At 39.9% G+C, this 22,105-nt stretch overlaps 1 protein-coding gene across 1 annotated transcript; it reads left to right on the top strand.

The window, feature by feature from the left end:
- Nucleotides 1-1,895: 1,895 nt before the first annotated feature.
- cavin1a (caveolae associated protein 1a) lies at nt 1,896-22,074 on the top strand. The gene is made up of 2 exons (XM_008296407.1): nt 1,896-2,705; nt 18,907-22,074. Exons 1-2 carry the CDS (start codon nt 2,205-2,207, stop codon nt 19,672-19,674), a joined length of 1,269 nt encoding a protein of 422 aa, XP_008294629.1. The 5' UTR covers nt 1,896-2,204; the 3' UTR covers nt 19,675-22,074.
- The last annotated feature ends 31 nt before the right edge of the window (nt 22,075-22,105 follow it).

The raw sequence follows: 22,105 nt of genomic DNA, 5'->3' as shown, positions 1-22,105 counted from the left end.
TTATGTTTCAACCGGAAGCACCTCAGTATTCTTGAGTCTGTCTTGACGTCAGTGAATGTAGTTGTAGTTACTCATTGTGGCCACCAGAGGGCGGTTAAACTCAAAGCTACATTAGCATAGTTTGCTAGCAAACGGCTTCTTGTCCAGAAAAGGTCTTCGGACAAAGCGAGACTATCTGTTGGTGGACAAACTTTAAGGTAGCAGTTTGAGCTCAGCGTTCGCTCATGACCCCACGAGACCTTCACAGCTTGTCTAAGTGGTCCGAGGCCCCGCAGAACACTGTGATAGTCAAGGAAGTAAGGGAAGATGGATAAAATAATACTATAATAAATGTAATAAATGTGTTAACGACCTGTTTGGGAAGTCCAGTCTAAATTAATCTGCTTGCTCAAGGTGTTCACCCAGCAGGTCCATGACTGACCAGAAAGAGAATCATAAACTAAGTTAAAAATATGTGTATATGAAGTCTAAAATAAATAAACTACAAAAATATGTCCATACATTTAAATCAGTAGCCTGTAAATACCATTCTGTTGACCAGAGAAGATGCTGCTAAACAGAAATCATGAGTTTTTTTACTGCCCTCTAGTGGTCCCAGCGAGGAACTGCTCTGTTAGTCAAGTCAACCTTGATGCAGACCAGATAACGTTTTTTGTTTGTTTGTTTGTTTGTTTGTTTGTTTTTCCTGGTGTGTACTTTCAAAATAGACTGAGGACAATGCAATGAAATCATTGACACATTTTGTATTTTAAAAAAATTTAATTAGTGTGGTAACTTAATGTTCTTCCTGCTCAATTAAATGTTTTTACCCCCTAAACTTGCTAAATTACATAAAATGTCATTTATTTTTGTGAAACAGTCCCAATGTTTGAATAGCATGACCACGTTTTTCAAGAATTTGCATTATCAAGTTTGCTTTGGATTTCCTGAGTCAAACAGAGGAGTTAGGTGATATTAACTGCTTTTTAGTTTGGAAGCAAATATTTTCACAAGTCAACACAACATATGACAGTGATGAGAACTATATACTGTAATATTTTACTGTAAAATATGACCAAATTCTAATAGTTATGTACTGTTTTTCCAAAATACTGTTAAAAACATAACATTTTATGCTTTTTGGCGCCAAAACAAGATTGATCAGTAACAGCAGGTTATTGTAGAAACTGGCAGAATGAACTGAATGTTCACACAATGGTTCGCAAAACACCGCTATCGCCATGACTTGATTTAGGCAGCTAAGAACAATATTGATAGTTTTGAGCTTTTTTGACCTTTTTTGACCGTTTTTTTCTCTCGCTCGCTCTCTTTTTTATTTTTTAATACAGTGAGTAAATTATTTGTCTTTGGTTCCTATAATACATTTAATAGACGACAATTTATCATACATTGCAGCCTTTGAATAAATGTTTCCAGTCTATAAAAATGTGACTTTCCTCATCTTTTATTGCTTCAGGTATGTAGTGCCATCAGCATTTTTGAATGTTAAGCAGAGCTGGTAGGACTTAATCCTGGATTATAGATATTAAAGACACATTGTTATTTTTGGTATAGTTTTGCAATTACATTTTATACATTTTTAAAACAAGAAAATGTTGTAATTTACAGGCAGGAGAAAATGTTAAAGTGTTGATTTACCTTTTATGTTTGTCTTTCTTTCTTTAGATTGACAGCAGAGTGGCTATGATTTAAGAGACTGGTTTGAACTGATGTGCTTTTTTGTGTTCTTGCCTCTAGTGGCCCTCACCTTTCCCTGTTGGAGAGGAGTGTCATGTCCCCATTAGAGGTGGAGCCTGCAGATATTCTGCCCTGTACTTGGGGACACGGTGGGGTGGAGCCCCGGCAGCAGGGGGAGCCGTGGGTGGAGGCCTGGTGTAAGAAGGGAAAAGTCTGACTGGGTGGTTTCACAGGGAGCAGAGGCATTTGAGTCAGGGCACACATGCTTCAGCTGTGAGAGGCCCAACTCCCCTTGGCTGGCTGGCATCCCAGAGCAGAGAGAGACAGAGAGGGCTGAGTGTGAGAGACCGAGGGTGAAGAGAAATTAAAAGCTGACGAGAAAGAGGCAAACAAAGTGATCAAGAAAGTTGTTTTAAAGGAAGGAGAACGTATTAGGGACTGAGCTTTGTGCAGCGCTGCTCCTGTAGATAGTTTTCCAGTAGTGTATTTTTAACTGTAGTGAGTGTTTGTATTCAGAGTTGACAGCTATGGCGGATACAGGTGTCAAGAAGGAGCATGCAGCCCTTGCAGAAGTGTCTTACGATGATGATGAGGTCGCTCTGGTGGGTGCTGCCACTGAGCCGGCGGTGGATGACGACGACCCCGCAGAGGAGGTGGACCTGGTGCTGGCCACCGGCTCCGGAGACAAGAGCGAGGCTCAGATGAACGGCGTCATGGTCCTGTCTCTGCTGGACAAGATCATCGGGGTGGTGGACAAGATCCAGCAGACCCAGAACGGGCTCGAGGCCCGGCAGGAGGCCATGGAGAAGTCAGTGTCAACCATCCAAGGGGAGCTGGCTAAGCTGTCCAAGAACCACGTCGGCACGGCCAACACCGTCAACAAAATGCTGGAGAAGGTGCGCAAGGTCAGCGTCAACGTCAAGACGGTGCGCTGCAACCTGGAGAAGCAGGCGGGCCAGATCAAGAAGCTGGAGAGCAACGAGAACGAGCTGCTCAAGAGACGCAACTTCAAAGTCCTCATCTACCAGGTGAAGTGAGGGGAGGGAGTGTTGGGTTCTGATTTTTCATTTAGTAATAGAGCTTGGTTTGAGAATTTGGCGATCATAATAACATGAATAACGTTGTAGATGTGGGTGCACTCAGCGTGTGTGTGAAAGGGGTGTGTTGCATTCCTCACATCATAAAGGAAAGTTGTGTGAAAGTGTGACATTCACTCGAAAACCTGTCAGAGCAACCTCCTGACATCATCGCAGCAAAGACGGCGAGAGTCACACCGCAGCATGACTTGACCTTTGTAAGTGAAAATGAAAAGGGGGGAGTGATAGTTTTTCAGGATGCAGGATGAGGGCCAGAGCTTCGGCTCCACGGTTTCCATGACATAAATGTCTGAATCACTTTTTCCTAAATTTAAAAGAGGCTGTAATATTTACCAAGTAGCCAACACTGCACTCCACTATTCAGAAGCTGCTGTACAGTTTGTATGCAACGAGAGGTGGATTCCTGTTCTCAGCCGGTGAAGGGGAAAAACGGTGGCTTCCATGGAAAAATGAAGGCAAGGGGCGACCTCTCCCACTCCACGGGACTTTATGATTACCCAACGAAACTATATAAAGACGAGAGGGTGTAAATAAAAATATAAGGCCTATAAACACTGGAATGAGGAGCTACTTGAGACAGAACCAACGCCCCACCTCGGAGAGCTCAGGGGAGAGATAGTTGGCAGGCTGCTGTCGTGTAAGATGAAGATGTAGGTTTTATTATGAAGTTCTTCCAGAAGTGAGACACAATTAACATTCATTCAAAATTGCACAAGAAGTGTGAGCACCTGCCTGTTTTTTTTCCTTGTAGTTTTTCCTCTCGAGAAACTGCGAGAAAATATGATAATGAAACGAGGCAGAAAAACAAAAGAAGAAGCACATATCAGTTCACACGTGAAAGTGTGAGTCAGTCTAACTGCAGCAACTACTTCAGTGTGCAGCTCTTTTTTTTTTTAGCAGGACATGCAGCTGTGGTTGTAGGTAAAAGGGTCTCGTGCCAGCTGGAGTTTGTCATTCGAACGCAAATCAAGTGACAGCTCAAGAAAACAGTATTGGTCAGTTTCTGCACATTACAGCAAAACCTCAGCCAGCTGGAAAAGAGAGTTTTTCATAAAGTCAAGTTACAGTTATTTTTAAGTATAACTGCAGACAATTACCCAAAATGCTTTCCGAGTTTTATTCGAATTAGAAGCTTTATTGTCATTACAGTGCAGTGCAGGATGCATTACATTAGAAAACAACGGAACAAAAATTTGAGTAAAACGTACAAAAACAAGTCTATTAAAACACATTGCAGAAGTCTATAAAACGACATTCCCTAACAGTCTAGTAGAGATATAAGATCAACATTACAAAACTACCTGCCTAATTCAAATGTTAAGCTCAAGATATTCTAGACATAAACCTAACAAATCCTTCCTCTTAAAAACATTAGCAAAAGTGAATCTGAGGGTGAAATGCCTCTCGTGAGTGGCGCTCACTTCAGGATCTGTACTGGCAGGCACAAACTTTTCACATCACCCTCCTGGGATGTCCACTGTAGGAGCAGGTTACACTATTGGCATCTAGCAGAAATCCAATCATAGACACTAGACCTTAATAAATTACTCGGCAAAGCAGGTGCCTCCTGCTGTTTGCGACATGTTTGCATGATCTACTGCAAGTCTATCCGACCGTGCAATTGTCTGTGTTACGAATAACGTCCCCAAAAGGAGCTTACGAGAACTGGCAGTTTTACAAAGCTTGTGATTTGAATGTGTCTGGTTTTGATTGTGTTTCAGCCGACACTGTATAAATGCCTCTGAATGATTTCCTGTTCGCGCTGCCTCAGCTGTAATGTCCTTATCACTCCCTAAACCTGCTCACTGTCATGTTTCCCCAGCAGTTGTAGGAGCCGCAGTTTCCACGTTGCAGTAGCTTTTTTTGGGCTCCCATGGTCTATTTATTGCCGGCGGATGGCTGCACCGTGTCCAGTTTAATTGACTGACAGACGGGCTGGTCAGATATTGGCAGCAGTGCAAATCAACACTGGCTCCCAGTCAGGTTTCACCACTTTCCACCATCTCTTTGTGCGTTAATGTGTTAGAGGGGGATGAGTTTAGAATTAGAACGAGGGTAAGGATGAGATAAGGGTTACGGTAAGGCATGTGGAGGTTAATGCAAACGTCTGTGGAATTGATGTAAGCTACCGTCGTGTGTGTGTATGTGTGTGTGTGTGTGTGGCCATTCCTCGCCGATATTAGCTTTCATCTACATTGTTAGTGTCAGTAAAACGGGAATTTGAGTAAGATAAGTGAAACATTTTTGCTGCACAGGACCTTTGTTAAGGCGATACTGGCGTTAACTGTAGGTGTCGTGTTTTTCTCTTATGTCACTCTGTCTGTGGGCTCTGAGAATAGCCACATACTTTAAGATTTCGAGGCCGGAAAGATTGTGACAGGGTGTTTTATAATTAAACCTGTATTGATGGTAGCATGGTAACAGCAGGGTGTGGCGATGAAGACATGTTTGTCACATGTACATCATGTGTCAGCTGTGGTGGACGAAGAAGTCTGATCTTTTACTTCAGAAACAGAGGCCAAACCACAGTGTATAAATACAATGTCACGAGGAAAGTAAAAGCACAATGTATAAAATATATAAACAATATTAGTAGGAGTGGTATATTATATTATGATGCATCCATTTGTAAGCATTCACATTTTAAACTGCTTTGGGTAGGTGGATCATTATTCATATTAGATTTTGTTTTATTCTGAATTTGCAAAGACCATGCTGCAGTCAAGTTTCATAAACTGGAAATACCAGAGTAAAATAATGTTATTCAACTTAGTTTAAGGCACATTCCACCACTTCATATCACATATGCATTGCAATATTTTAACATATCTCATTGTAATTAGATTTGTATCAATGGTGTTTCTGTACTTTCCCGTGACTTGAAAAACCTCACCGTTGTCACACCTGAGCAAAGAATTAGCAGCATACGTTAGAGGTTGCACTTCAGTTGTGTTAGTTTACAGTTTGACATGCATGCTGAAGACAACTGTTCCTGATAGGTGGTGTTGGGTGTAATCTTTTTGGAGAACTGAGGACAGCGTTTTAGAATAACAGCCCCCTGACTGTGAGTGTCCTTGTAGCGGCGCTGGGTTTTCGTTTTCCCCCCTGCATGAGGAACAACCGGCCTGTCATCAGAGCTCTGTAGAGCACAAATGACCAGTGATTCAGTGGAGCTTCTGCTTTCACACCCTCCCTGCATGTTTCCTCAGTGACTGGACTGTGTGTGATATCGCCGTCCTTTAAGGTTTCAAGAGAAGCAAACATAATCATTCAAAATTAGTCTAAATTTATTTCCTCATTTCCCATTAGTGTCGTGCAGCAGGCAATTGACTGTTTGGCTAATTTAACCTCTGTTAGTGAAAACAGAAGTAGAGCCTTCTTCGCTCTCAGCTGCTAAAAAAAAAAAGAGAGAGAATGTTTTAGCAATTTTCATTCATTATTTGAACAAAAAAAAAAAGTATATTAAGGATTGGAAAATGATAGATAATCTTTTAAACTGTTTTCCCATGTTTTACAGTTTTTGAATGTTACAGAATGTCACAGTTTTTAACATATTTTTCAGGCTTTCTTGCCACCAAATTTTCATTGAGTATTAACAGATTTTATTTTATTTTTTTTTAACTGTGTGGTAGAAGGAAAATGTATCTGCTCAACCTTAAACAGCCCACTCACCGTGCAGTAACTGTCTTACCTTCCAGCTAACTAAAGCTGCTGCTGCCTGATTCAAAGGCTCCAGCACTCATTGAACTCAGTCCTCCACCTTGTTCCACACAGCCTGCCCAGGCAACAGGAGGAGACTTGTATGAAAAGCAGGTCCTGCTGTGTGACCGCAGTTTTACAGTTCTGTCTTCACGAATATTTCAAATGACAACCGAGCACTCAGGATTAGTCAAAGCCCTCTGAGGGTCTCCGATTCCTGCAGGCAGATGGTGCAGGTGCATACCAAAAGTACACCAGCTCTTTGGAATTTAAGATAATTCATTGGAGACCAATCATTCTTGAAAATCAGTGCTCTGCCTACTGTGAGAAGTGCCTTTATTAATTAAAAAGCATTACAGACATGACTTAAATATGTATTCTATGTAGAGTAACACCTTCCTTCTACATTTATGTTTAAATGTATCACCCTGTAGATTTATGTATATACATACTGAAAAATAGTAAATGATGGATTTTAGCTGTTTTGCTAAATTACAAATAATATAAAATTACAGAAAAAAGTTTGAATTTGCATTTTGTCTGTGAAAGAAAAGACAAAACAAACAAACAAACAAACAAACAAACAAACAAACAAAAACAGGCCAAAACCGAATATAATCTCCACAATGAAAAATCTGTATTTTTTACAAATCATAATTTATTCTTTTACTATGTGTGGCCATGAAATGACACAATTTTGCTGTGTTTAAATCAGCTAAAATTGTTATTATTTCACAGATGTCTGTCATTATTTTGGCAGTTTTCACAGTTTTTGAACATTACAGTCTTACACTGTTTCTTAACGTCCTTGTTTCTGGCACCCTTGCTGCCAGATTGTCACCATTTTTTACAGTCTTTTTACAGTGGTGTATAGATAGATAGATAGATAGATAGATAGATAGATAGATAGACATATTTATTTACTTATTTATTTCACTATCATGTCTCAGCCAATGAGTTCTTGGGGTCACATGTATGTGTTTTGCAATGCGCATTATCTGTTTAATTAAGTGGATTAATCTGGTTTATGCAATATGATAGTGTGTGTTCGTCGGAGTGTGAGACGGCTGTGTGTCTGGAATCGGGGTGTGTTTGGCTGCAGCTCAAGGACGGCGATAGCCGTGTGGTCAACTATCAGGGAGATGTAAGATGTCTCAGTTACAGACTACCTATTCCACACTAGCCTCAGAGACCTTTCAGAGCTCAAGTCGCAGCCAACAAGCCTCCCCAGCAGCCCCAGCACACGTTTCTTTAATAACAGTTAACCCTGGCCAGACTTAGTAATAACTCAGTTCCACTTAGCCCAGACAAAACGATCAACGTTCGGCTTCTTCATCCCATTCAATCATTGTTTCCACACACACGGCTTCATTAGAGAACGGGTGCTTATGAAGAACTGAGCAGACCCTTGCAGACAAGAGTGAGCAGAAAAACACTGAACCAGCAGCACCAAGTTAGCGTTGTGATTCATCCAGCTGGCATCTCTCTGCCCCTCCTGCCAGCATGCCCACTTCTTCTCCTCCCTTCATCTCAGATTCTCTCCCTTATCACTATCTACTTATCCCATTTTACTCCTACTCAGACATCCAATCCAGAACTAAGTGCGTGGCTCATTCAGCATTCGCCTCAGCACTTGTAGGCTATGCTGTTCTCTTCCCGTCTCTCCTCTCTGTCCTTCTGTCCCGCTGTCCCCTTCTTTCCTTGGTGGGTGGAAAGATGTCTGGCAGGCTCCACATTTCACTTTTGCATGTCATCTACCGTGTCGAGCGACTTCTGAGCTAAGCCCTGCGTGAGCCACTGTATGTAAAACATGCTCTATGAGGCTGAGTCGGCTACTTGAAAGATTATGACATTTATGGAAGAAAGGATAATCAATAATGAACTTTTAGTTTACAGGAACAATTATTTCAGGGGTCAGAGAATGTTACACTTTGAAGACAGCTGTCCTGCATTTACTCAAGAGAGTCTTTTAAACTTTATTAAAGGAATAGTTTGTGCTTTTATTCACTCTTATGTCAAAACTACAGCCAGCAACTTATTGGCTCTCTCCCAAGCACACAAGTCAATCCCTTATGCTCCTATGTTTAATTAACACAGAAATATTTTGTGTAACAATGGCACAAGTTAGACTATTTATTGACTTGGTGCAACAATTTTCTGGAGTTTCCACTGGTTGCCTCGCAAATTCACATCTCCAGGAGGGGACTGCCTGGCCAAGAAACAGTCCAGTAACTTATAGTTTCACACTAAGCCAGTGGTTTCACTTTTTCCGTACAAATGTGAGACAGGTATTGATCTTTTCACATAACTCTCTGAAGTGTATTTTCCAAATTGTAAAACCAGTCCTTTAAAGTCAAAATATTATTTCCCATGCTTGTCTTTTGCTCTCGTTTCATTTGTTTTAGCAGCGACCGGCAACACAATGGACTGTTTCTTTTGGCTCATTTGGCCAAGTGTGGATGTTGAGCTGCTCTGATCTTTGTCTCTCTCACATACGTAGACACTCACACACACACACCTACACACACACACACACACACACACACACTTCATTCATGACAAGGAACAAATGAGTTCAACCCAAAAGAAAAACAGACCTTTTCCAGTTTGTCTGTAATTCTTTCATAGTTTAGCTCTAAACCATTGTCTGCGCTTTATAAACCCTTATCTTGATATCACGTGTGAACCGACTAGCATCCTCTACCTTGTTTTGCTGTTTGCTTTAGGAAAGCAAGGATGGGAAAAAATAAATGGATGATGAATTTTCACACCGACTGGTTCATAGAAAGTTGTAAGTTTATGTTTAGAGGAACAAGCATTTTGTTGAATTAAGACTCACTAAGAACTGACAGTTGTGTGGCATAACTGGACAAGTGTCATTTTTACAAATCATATCCAGCACATATCCTCTCTGCGCTGCTTTTTCAGATCAAGTGTACAACACTCTGTGGTGCTGTGGTGTGTGAATACAAGATGTTGGAAGTGGATTTGCTGATAGTGTTACTGTATCTTTTCCTGTGCTCCTCTCAGTAGGATATACAGTTTGTACTGCAGAAAGAGGACACTTGCTACTGAAACACGTGAAAACACTGCACATGTCTGTGCATAATTATGATCAATTATTATTAGATCTCCATAATATAGATGTTTGTTGGTTCTTTAATGTTATAATGTGATAAGCCAGCTATGAGCGATGCTTCCTGCAGCACCTTTGGACCACATGTGATTTATATGGTGTAGGGCATTTTCACTAGGTGCATGATGATGTTGTTTAGAGGAAATACAATCAATGTGGGTTGAGTTGTTTAGAGACATCAGGTTATTATTAGTTTATGTTGCACATTGCGTTGCGATTCTAAAATACCTCTAAGTCAATCACCATGAGCATATGTTACCGCCTAGTATGCCGACATAAACCCATCCGCACGTGTACAACACGTTACCGTCCAGCTCTCTCACTATGAGCCGGGTTTTCTCAGTCCACAAGAGGACGTTCTGAGCTGCCTCCTTTAAAATAACTAGATTTTATCTGTCCTGATCTAAGGCTGCAGCTGCCCTCCCATCTCACCAAGCATCCCCATCCCACAGCAGCGGACAGGACTCACCAGCTGGGACACCGATCAGGTCGCCCCTCAGTTTGAACAGTTGTAGTTGTCATCCAGGTTCTTGGCCGGCTAACAGAAATGTGTCCTCATAGTACATCACAACCTGGTGGAAGTTGCTGATACTCTGCATGCTGTTTATTCCAAGATTTGTAGGCACACCCTTCATCTACGAGGCCATAGCCAAAATAAAAAGTTGGCCAAATGATCTGAGTTGGTGTATTAAAGGAAACTGTTATGCTGTCTGTGATTATAAATACACCAGTAGCAATGCAATGGAATGGTGTAGTGTCCTGTTTCATTGAGTGGGTCTGAATTTAGCAATTAGCAGCACCAATTGATTGATTAATTTGCATTATATACTGTATAAGTGGCTTTCTTTTAAACATAAATGTGCATGATTGTATTCTCAGAGGTTGGCAACTACTGAACATTGCATGGGATGCGTAAATTAAAAGGTTTTCCTGTGAGAGGCGTTCACAGCACAGAGTGTGAACCTTGTTTCTCATCAGACACGCTGAACATCAATACGAGAAGTGAATATCTCAAAACTTCTGTAAGTAATACTGAAACTACCTGCACATTAGACACATTTTAGAGAATTTTTTCACTGCACCATAAGCTACAGTTAAAGCCACATCGATGCATTCACTATTAATATACGTAACTGTTATTCCTGTAACTTAACACGTTGCGTGTGAAGTCTAGTCTGTGCAAACCCTCAGTCTGAAGTGCAACAGTCAGGTTACCCGCCGGTATATTTCACTCCTGCTCTGACGGCTTGCTGTTCTTGTCATTGGTATGTGAATTATAGGCTGTTAGTGTGAGCGTGCCAGGACACGGTGGGTTTTGGGTACCCTTGGCATTAGATTTTGCATGCACATGAATGTTTTGGATGATTAATCTATAAATAAGAGAAATAGTAGCTAAACTATGTTATCAGTGTCAAAGGTGAACTTTAAGATGAAAGGTTTGACTACATTATAACATTTCTATGCTTGAGTCAGTACTTACTTCAGCAGTGATTTCTGCTTTTAAGGCTTTTTTAAAATTTCAGCCATAGAAGGTTATTGCTGCTCATACATACACACTATTTAGTTTGTGGGGTGCCAAGCACATTTGCAGTAACTTTGGATTGCATTGCTGGTCAAGGAATTTTATGACTATCATCAATACAAAGACAGTGGTTCAGCTCAGTGGTTGACACATGTTAGTGTCTTGATGTCAGTTCCTCTAACTATAATGACCCCGTTGCTCTCTTCAGGCACTCCCTTCAGAACAAAGTAAGAGTGAGTGTGAGTGACTGGATGTTTTCCTTCCTGCACTTGGCAGGAGTTACTGTTCGTTAATCATTATTTGGCCTTATGTAGTTCAGTGGTACAGTTTCCTGAAGTTGTCCTCATTAGTGTATTCATGTGGACAGTGTGCCTTCATTTGATCTACACATTGCATAACACACAGTACAGTACAGAGGAGAATACTATGAATACAGTCCTTATCACAACATACCGTTTTATCTCAGAAAAAGATTAAAATAGTTCAAATGATGCTCAATATGTAAATGTTTGTAGTAGGATGTTCAAATTCATGCTTGTGCCTAAGCTGGTTTCAAGCTTTCACATACATGAATGGAAAATATGAACTGAGAATTGGTGAATTTGTCTGAATCTGCACTTATTGCACTCATGGATGGAACCTTTGGAGAGGAAGAGCTAGTTATATAACATATTCCAGCACTGTAGCTGCCAGTTCACACCAAGGCGTAAATGGAAAAGTAAATTTTCCATCTTTGCATGGGACTAACCCTGCTGGGACTCCAGCGGTTTTGGAATCATGGATGTGGGAAGGCTGAGCTGTGGAAAAGGGCTTCCCCATGTGTGTGAAATCACAAATTACTGTGACAGAAAAACCAAGGAACTCCCTTCCTGTGGCGTGAACTGTAACATGACATCGCTGTGTTGGCTATGTGGTATACAGAAGCCCTCTATTTGAATGAATCTGTCTATAGACAGAGTGGAACCGCTTGTTAATATTTCCATAACTCACAGGACACTTATGCATGGTGCGATTGGAGTGGGTTGTTCTAAGAGGAGTAGGAGAGCTTCAGGAAACAGAATTTGCATTGTGCCCTCAGCCATAAGAGTCACCCCAGAATGCCTGAGGTAGTAGGTGGCTGGCTAGTCCTCTGTGAATTGTTTGAGCCTTATTTAGCAGAGTGTGGGAGGCATCAATATTAATGACCAGAGCACATTAGCGTTCTTATTTTAGCCTCAGAGCACTCTTTAGGGATCAAAGCGTCGCAATTCCGGCCTACGCTGGGCTCTAACACGCAAACCTCCAGTTCTGCTACATGTCAATCTCTCGTTTGGCCTTCTCCTGTCCTGGAGGGCCACATGGGTCAGTGATATCACTCATTGTGAAAGCTAAGTGCACAGCTGCAAGGACTGGACAGGCTCAGACAGCTGCTCCTGTGACTCACCGGAGAGGCCTTTCATCACACTGCCTCAGAAGGAATAGTGTGTGTCTGTCTACAAGTCTGCTAAATATTTGCATGCATGTAAGTGATTCGAGATCGTCTATGTTGATGTGCATAGAAACCATCATAGGTAAACATTTCCTAACAGCTGGCAACATCAGTAATTAATACTGTATTGGCTGTAAAAGTTGTTTATTTAATTATAATTGTTAATCAGTAATAACTGTCATATTTATTCTAGGTGCAAATAGGAAAGTTAAACAGAAATAAATGTGTTTGCAGTCAGAATGTCAGTTTGCAGTTTGCAGTTTGTAATCAAACGTTTTTAGATTAGGTAAATACTGTAATCAATTCAGAATATGTATTTAATATTTACTATCTTTCTGAACTATGACAACTTCGAATTAAATTATGTTTTGAATTACATAAAGTTAGGTGAATTAGCTTTCAGATCAACTAATACAGACATTTGAGTATAAATTACACACAATATTAAACTGATGCAATCACCAGCTTATTACATGAGCCACCATGAGCCACAAAGTTTATCTAAATCAGTAAATGTGAATTTTTGTCGTGTACATACCTTGGATTAGTTTGTAGAGTACACTGGTGCATTACCATTTTTAACAATAATAATAACATTTTTATGCAATCGTTACCCGATTTATTTTTATAATTGCACGTATCACAAACTAAAAATCATACAACCACCTTATAAGGGGAAACATCCAGAGCAGATGGTATGAACATTTTTGTGCATGCATGTAACTTGTATCTGACCGATCTTGTATCAAATCCACTCAGAGTATCTGGATCACTAAAATTACCCGTGAAGTTGTCAGTAATGCCATATTTAAGCAATTAAGCAAGAACATTGAACCTGGTGGATCAGTGAAGCTCTTGTAACAGCGCCCACGGAGACAGAGACGGCGACGGAGACCAATAAATGCCAGCGCCTTTAATCAAAGCAGCTGTGGTCTCATTATAGAGCTGATTGGAGCCACTGATTCCTCTGTTGTCCATGGTAACAGTCAGCGGTTACTTTATCCCCCAGCCTTTGTATGAGTCAGACAGGATATTTTCCCTCTGATAATATTTAGACGATGAAAAGGCACTGCTGTTGTTATATGAGCAGTGTGAAGCATTCTTGTTGAATATTTAATTCAGTACTCATGTCCCCAAAGCAGGAGGGTTCTGATCTCATCCAGGTGATTAATGATGCTGCTTCCAACTGCATCTTTTTTTCTGCTTCATTTTTCTGTCTCACTTGCTTTTCCTTTTTGGGTTGTTGAATTTCTCCTCTCATACTTCTGGGACATTTTCATTGCGTCTCCTGCCTCGGTTCAGACAGTTGTTGGCTTGTCTGAGCAACCCAAAGACACGCTCAAAGAGAGAGAGAGAGAGAGTTCCCGCACTTTCTAGCCAACTTTTCCATAAGTTATGATTCATGCCACTTTTGGGAGGAAGAAGCATCAGCAAGAAACTTTCTACTTGTTGAATAGAGCATACATAGTCTGTCACCATTCCCCTGGCACCTGGTGGTAAACACACAAACACATGCACAGTGCAGACTTTTCCACTGCTGTGAAGTGGGAGGAGGTCGGAAGGTAACACAGGGACGCTAATGGACTTAACATATTAGTTCTCGAGCTTTGTAATCAAGCTGGGAAACCCAAACAGGGTCCACTGATATTATCACAATTTCCACAGAGCTGGCTGAGTCAGGGTTTCAGAATGTAAACAGTGAAATGTTTCAACAAGCAGCGTTCCCATGAGCCCTGAAAGTCTTAAAAACAACTAAAGCATTTTAAAAATGTGCATCCAAATTCATTAAAATGCTGTCTAGTAGACTCATAGTTTAGCCAGGACAATATTTACTTGTATGGTTGTATTTTGGTGTCTGTGTGTACGTTGCAAAGTACGCTCTAAAAGACAGATTAACACAACAGGAGGCTTCAGTCTTTCTGAGTTATGCCAACTTCTAATGAAATTATATTTAACTACTAAACTACACTGGGTGACGGAAATTAGTTTTTCTTCCACAGTCAAAAGTATTTTTCGTTATTTAACGATTGGCAGCATAAATACAAGTTTTTAAGTTGGTTACTCATAAAATTAAGTTACTCCAACTAGTGTTTCAATGTTATTTAACAGGAGTTCTTAAATGTTAATTGCTGTAATTATAAAAACTTTTTTTGAAGTTGACAAACTTTAGAACTTAAGTAACGTTTAGTAACATTAGATTTTCTTCCGCAGTTCTTCTGGGTTGTTTTTATGTTGAAGCTTTTTAAATTAATTAATGCAGCAAGATTTTCTCTGATTAACTTTTTAAAATTTGCACCTGCTTTTGCGTATTTTAACACACAATATTTAAATCTTGAAAACACAAACAGTGTTTAAATTTCTCATATTAAGTTGCCTCAATGACGACATTATTTTGTGAGTCCATCAAAATGATGTATGAAACATAAACGTTTTATCTAAATCACTAAATCTGAAGCACCATTACATCGTCTGCCCACCCAAGAATACTGAAAAGTTGATTTGACACTGTTAAATGTTCCACAAAGTATATGTTCCACCATTTAAAAAAAGAAAAAGGAAGAAAATTAAAGGGTTCATATCAAGATTGTTTTTTGTTATGTAGTTATGTATTAAAGGTAAAATATTTTAAACAACAAATTTTTAATATCATCGTCAGTCTATACTCTCACAGTACAAGAGTCGGCATAATACTGTAATTTGATCAACAACATGTGGAACTGTTAAACCAGGGACCTTTAATAAAAAAAAAAAAAATCCTTGAGCATTTTCCTTGTGCTTTTTTCCTTCAATTTTAAAGTTAAAGTCAAAAAGGATTCCCAGAAAAACACCACGACGTTGGGCAGTGATGATCTTGATTAGCATTACATAGCATTAGTGAGACAGTCTTGTCCTTCACCATGTTGTATTTTTCCTGATATTTATGACTTCACCTGCTCCCAGCGTTCCCAGCACTCTGTTTTCCATTGCTTACAGACGCTTCCTGTTCAGGTGTTCATACTTTATGGAAAAAACTGTGTCCCTCTATTTATTAAATACAAATAATACTAGTAATTCAGCCCCTCAGTCAAACTCCCCCCACAGCAGCAAACAAGTTCTGCTCGGGACATATGAGGTCACAGCTTCTTACGCAGTCATTCACAGTGTACAATGTTTTTTTATTTTAATTTTAATTTTATTTATTTATTTTAAGTCTCTGTGAGAACACATGCTTATTCTATGTGGCTTTATTTTTCAATCTTCACTTAGTTCTGGCAAAAAAATCTCATCACTTTTCAGGAAAATACATGGAAAAATGTTCCAGTTGAGTTATGTGCTCATGCAGTCAAAAATATCCTCCATTAATGTTATTATTATAACTCAATCCCACTTTCCTAAGTATACATGTGTACAAAGCAGGTGCAGTATTTATTTTAGTTTAATTGTGATACACTCAGAACAACTGAGAACGTCATGTCAGTATATTGTTGTATAGATGTCAGCTGTTTATCCGGCTGAACTTCACCACCCACCAGAGACAACATGAGGAGGTGGTTGCTGTGGCGACACAGCGCTGTGTATATCTGTTGCTGTGCGTGAGGGGAGGGTGTTGTTTGGTTGGGGGTGTCGGTAAGACTGAGCGCTGCAGTGGCTGGTAGCCAGAGAACGGTAGATGGAATTCAGAGAGAGGGAAAGGCCAGCCCAAAATAAACCCATACAGAGCGGGTTGGCCAGGACCGCACCATACACAGCACCAGATAAGGATTCAATGTGCATTTTATGATAGGATCGTATGGCGGTGTTTAACTTCCCAGGGAAATGTGCCACTTATGTGATCTGACAGGTGTTTTTCTGAAGTCAAATATTAGGAATAAAATCTTTTTTTTTTTCCCATGAATACCACAAGTTACTTAATGAATTATGTGAATTTTGTTGCTTTTGCTGAAAAACACTTATTTTACAAAAACAGTGACAAACTGTTGATCTGTAAAAAAAAAAGCTTTACTTTTAACTAATATATATACTAAAGTTATATAAGTATAATTTTAACTATGTATTTAAATTTGTCCTGTGCTCCACCCTGTGAGTACTGTAAGTCTAAAGTACCTCTCATTTCAAGATTACTAGATGTCACAAGACTCCCCAATGGAAGTGAGTTGTCACATTTTACTGACTTGCATTGTCATTATAAAATACTATATATGTGTGCGAAAGAGGATGTAGTACTTGTTTGTTGTGTTACATGAGATGAGAAAAGGGACAGAGAGGAGCAGAGCCAGCGATGATTTAATCTGAAGTGACAGCGAGGAGGTGGGGGAGGGAAATACACTTTAAATCACAATGATGAAGATGTTTACTTGTCATTGAACAAAACTGGTTGTTTGACATGATGGCAGTGATGATTAATTACAAAAATTATTGCTGGCTTAATAAACTATTTTAACAGTGTTAATAACGTGAAAATAGTTCAATCAGCTATTCATTCAAAAGACGGAGAAGATAAACAGACTCCTGCTATTACTAAGCCTGTACTCTGAGAATTAGTCTGGAGGAGATATATTTAGTTTCTCACATTTAAATGAAAATGAGTTCTGAAGTCTAGGAGCCACAACTTGAGAGGCACAGTCTTGTTAAGTTCTGAATCTGGCGTAAGAAAGTCATACAGAGCTGTAAAAGTAATCACAAGAATATTTTTTTGAATTCTGAATCTAAGGGTCGACATTTTTAGTGTTGCAGCTTTCCCACACTGGTAGTAATAAAAATAATTCAATAAATAAGTTCTTGTAATTCGCTATTTTTTATTATGCTGTGTAAATAGTGAAAATATAAACTTATTAAAATTGTAAGAGAGGAACATCAGTTCAGAATATCAGTCTCAGTTTTTATGTTTTAAAAATAAAAAAGTCCATGGTGACTTAGTTTAACATTTCTATAAAACTACTATCGTCTCCTTTTTTTTTTTTTCTTTCAATCTAACAGCAGTGAGTGTATCTACAAAGTCACTGAAGATGGCCACAGTTCTCTGCTGAAATCCACAGAGACGCAGTGAGGTGTGGGAGTGAGGTGCAGCTGGGTGGGACCACTAATCCCCACAGGGATCATAGACATGCTGCTGAGGGGGGATCATATTCTTAGCATAATACTGCTTCTCCCTGTGTGAATATCATGGTACCACACTGATAGAGTCCTGCCAAACAACATGGAAATGTGATTGCTGTTGTGATGATTGATTGGCAGCTGTTAGCATTGCAGCAGTATAGTTTGTTGTTCGTGTGTGTGCGGTTACAAAGACATGCCCTTCGTTTGTGGACTCATGGAAAACCTTTTTGCAGTCCCATGTGCACTGTGGAATTGTAACCTTTACCCCTAAATGGTGAAGTAAGAGTAGGCAGGAATATAAGCGTAGGCATCTGGTTTTACAGAGGGCCACCTTTCAGTATGACTGGAAGCAAAACCGATAGTACGAGCCTACTTCTGAGTTTACTTATAGAGATATTTTTGACCATGTGTGAAACTACTGTGTTAATGATAAACTGAAACTGTACTAACCACCGAGCGTTTCCAGGGAAATCAAAGCAGCTTTCTAAATAACAAACCTTTTAGAATTTATAGATAATGATAGTTTTTCTGAATGTTTCTGTACATAGGTGTAAGCTAGAATTGCTTATTGTTATTTTGATGGAAAATTAAACCTTAAAGACTGAACACAGTATGTGGATTTTAGCTTTTATACAGAAATGATTGCACAATGGCAGGAAATATACCTGTGGTTAGATACCACAGTTAGTTGTCTTTTGTTTCAGTTTGGTGAATTTTGCCTTAAGTATAGGATTCCTTTAAAGCACATTGTGGTGTTAATATTTCAGTGCTGTGTCATACAGTGCATGTGAGTACACCAGCTTGTGCTCTTCTGTCTTTTAGACTTAAAATGTAAAACCTGAAAAAAAAAATAAATAAATAAAATTGGCATGATGATTGTTGGCACCACTAGGTGGCACTCTGCACCAGCTGTAAACTCTGAACTGCTGTGCACTGAAATGACACATGCCTCTGCAAAGTATCATGCTCACATTTTCATTTTCATTTCTCACCCAACGTCCATTATCTTGACTTTCTCAGGCTGACAATTTGCACGACGTATTAAATGAAATGCCATAATTTACATTAATCATGCAATACAATCAGTGGAGCACCACGTCTGCTGATATTGTAGTAAATGTCAAATTGAAAATGTTATTCAATTCACACTCTGTAATCCTTTAATATACTGCTGCTGCTGTAGCTTGATAGTCTTCTGTCTTTCTTATCTTTCCCTTTTTTGTGTCCTCAGGACCAAGTCAAGCCACCAAAGGCATCCAAAACCAAGACAGGAGAGACAGTAGTTGAAGGTAAAGCAGTGGAGGGCCTTGAGCAAATACCTGAGGAGGGACAAGAGGGATTTCCAGCCGGTCTCAATTCAGATGAAGAGGTGGAGATCGAGGAGATTATCGAAGAGTCTCGTACAAAGCGCTTCCAACGCACCACCAAACAGCAGGTAGACAACATAAAGAAAGCCTTCTCCAAAGAGAAAATGGAGAAGACCAAACTAAAGACCAAGGAGAACCTGGAGAAGACCAAGCAGAGAACCCGCGAGAACCTGGAGAAGACAAGACAGAGAACCCGTGACAACCTGGAGAAAACCAAACACAGCCTCGAGAAGAAGATTGGCAAGCTCGGGACCCGCATGACTCCCACCCAGGAGCGCAGGGCGAAGATGAAGACCTCCAAAGAGAAGGTGAAGAAGTCCCTCACCCCTGACCACACGGTGTACGCTCGCTCCAAGACCACCGTGTACCGCGTACCCCCCTTTACCTTCCACGTTAAGAAGATTCGAGAAGGAGAGGAGGAGGTGGTGCAGAACACAGAGATGGTGGAGGTGTCCGAGGCAGAGGTTCAGTCTGGGGGAGAGGAGAACGGGCTGGGTTTGCACGTGGAGGTGGAGGAAGGTGAGCTGGTGAGTGTAGACAGCCCAGAGATGGAGACCTTGTTGGCAGTGACTGAAGACTCTCAGCTGGTCAGCGTGGAGCCAGACCACCTAAAAAAAGCCCAAAGTGAATAAAGCCTCTTAGCTCTACAGGGCTGCAAAAGAAGAAATAGTAGGATGACGAAGGAAACCGAGTCGTAATGAAAGAGTCTAATCACAAGGACACAGTAATGGTCATGGGGACTTTCTCGACGTGATCACAATCTATGACAACTTATTTTGTTTCTTTTTCCTTTTTATTTTACCCAGCAGGGATGACTTTCATATTTGCTCATATTTAGCGTACAAAAAAGAAAAACAAAACAAAAACAAAGCTAGCTTTTGAAATATCCTCCAGGCTGACTGGTTTTTCTAGACTTTTATGTCCAGAGTATTTGCTGTTTGTTGTTGGTTTGACTCACTGTGTGGCTATCAAAAATGAAACTAACAAAAAAAGACGTAATGTTCAGTATTTCCCATGAATCATATGCACATTCATATGTATAGTAAAAGAAAGTTGGCGGCAAGATGTGTTGTTGTAGTGATGTAATGGATGGTTTAAGTAATGTAATGTGCATGTGTGAAACTAAAAGGTAGACAAGGTTTGGGCCTACAGAAAAACTGTGAGTGCTAGAGGAGAGGAGTTGAGTGAGACTGGACTTAGTCTAAAGGGTTTACAAAACTTACTGACAATCACTCAAACATTGTGCCAATTGTTACAGTGTAATGTTTGCCAATGTTAAAGACTGAAGTGTAAATGACTGAAAATAGATGTGTGATGTCTAATAAATTATATTGGGAACATTGAAACACTGACAAATCCAACTATCAGGATGTTTAAACACTTACAACACCACACTAAAAAGGAAAAGATACTCATTATAGGACCTCACTTTCTGTCTTTTTGAAGACAGACAGCAAGTCCTGTCCTGTTTGTACATTTTTTGTGCTTTGATTAAAAAGATAGTGACAAAGGATCCCACAGTCCTTAAAAACCTGCTTTGAGCATTAAGTTATACTATATTATTGTGAGAGGAAATATCTCGTGCTACTATATTCTTGTTTCCTAAACTGGTCGCTCAATAAAACATTTCAGCCTTAATTTAATGAAATATAGAATGTAATATGTGCTGCTGTGTATTTTATCAATGCATGCGTGGAGACATGGTTTGATCATCAATTACTGTACTCTCCTGATGTACATTCTCAGCGTCATATATGTTGGACATATTGTACTCACCAAGTTTCACATAACACATTGCTGCACAAAAGAGAATAAAATGACTGCGTCACCATGGTCACAGCTCATCACAGTACTTTTGCACAACCCTATTAAATTTTTCAAAAATAATTGCAGGCAGAAAAAGGATGAACTGAGAAGCAAGATGACAGCTTAATGACTGAATACGTAACAGGTGGAGAGGAAAATGTCATCCTAAATGCGGCTGAACGGAGACAGCAACCTGCCAGGTATTATGAATGGAATGGCACTTTAATAAATGTCACAACGCCGCAACAGTATAATCCTGTCCACAAACAATTTTACAGAGACCAGGTGCAATCTTGTGGACTTTTACACCCACTAAAAAAAAAAAAACAGCCATCTGACCATAAATCATGACATGAGGTTGTAATTATGAGGCAGAGATGCATGCAGGGTCAGAGGGCACTATTGCAATCACAATTATTCTGAACCCAGTGTAATATGACAAGGGCAATGTTTAATCATAGCCACATTTGATCATGCAAGGCAAGAGCACAGGGCTTCAAGACAGGAACAATGTGAATGTATGGCTTCCATTTTCCTCCCTGGAGAGGAGGTGTGACCTTGATGTGGCGTAGGAGGCCCACTGTGTAGCATGGAGCGCCATTAAAATAATCAATGGGCAGGGGGGGGAAATGCAATTAAGTAGAGTGCTCTCTGTGAGTACTGAGCAGGGTAGGGAACAGTAAGAAAGACAGAGAACAATGATGCTTGTCTGTATGCGTGTGTGTGTGTGTGTGTGTTTGCGAGTGTGTGGTATGTGCATACCATTTACCTAAGCATGAAGTGGACGTGTCATAAAATAAAAAAGAAATCAGTTACAGGCCTGTAAAATCAGATAGGCTTGGGATTTTTATAGCATTGTGTTTTTATTGACTTTTTTTGACACAGATATTTAAATTGTCTCAGTAACACCTGTAAGATATTGTTCCCTTTTAAGAAATGTGTGATTTTGCCCTCATGTACATTTTTGCTTTGTTTGAAGCTACTGGTTATTAAAAACATAGTAGTAATAATAAACCAGCTTGCTATAAATGTGAGGTAGACCATACTATGTCCATGTAGAGACAGAGAATAAAGTAGTCATACTGCTGCAACATAGTGTGGCATGTAGTTGCTCTTGGTGTTACTGATTCATACACAAGTAATGAAGCTTGCCTGATTCTGTTGTGTTTAAGGTTATTTTTTTGCCTAACCATCTCATTATAAATAAAGGCTTACTGAATAATAAACTGTATACTGCCTGTTATTTTGCTTTAATGC

The sequence above is a fragment of the Stegastes partitus genome, unplaced genomic scaffold (assembly GCF_000690725.1).
Source record: "Stegastes partitus isolate 25-593 unplaced genomic scaffold, Stegastes_partitus-1.0.2 Scaffold1126, whole genome shotgun sequence".
In the NCBI taxonomy this organism is placed as follows: domain Eukaryota; kingdom Metazoa; phylum Chordata; class Actinopteri; family Pomacentridae; genus Stegastes; species Stegastes partitus.
This window is presented reverse-complemented; position numbering and strand designations above follow the sequence as displayed.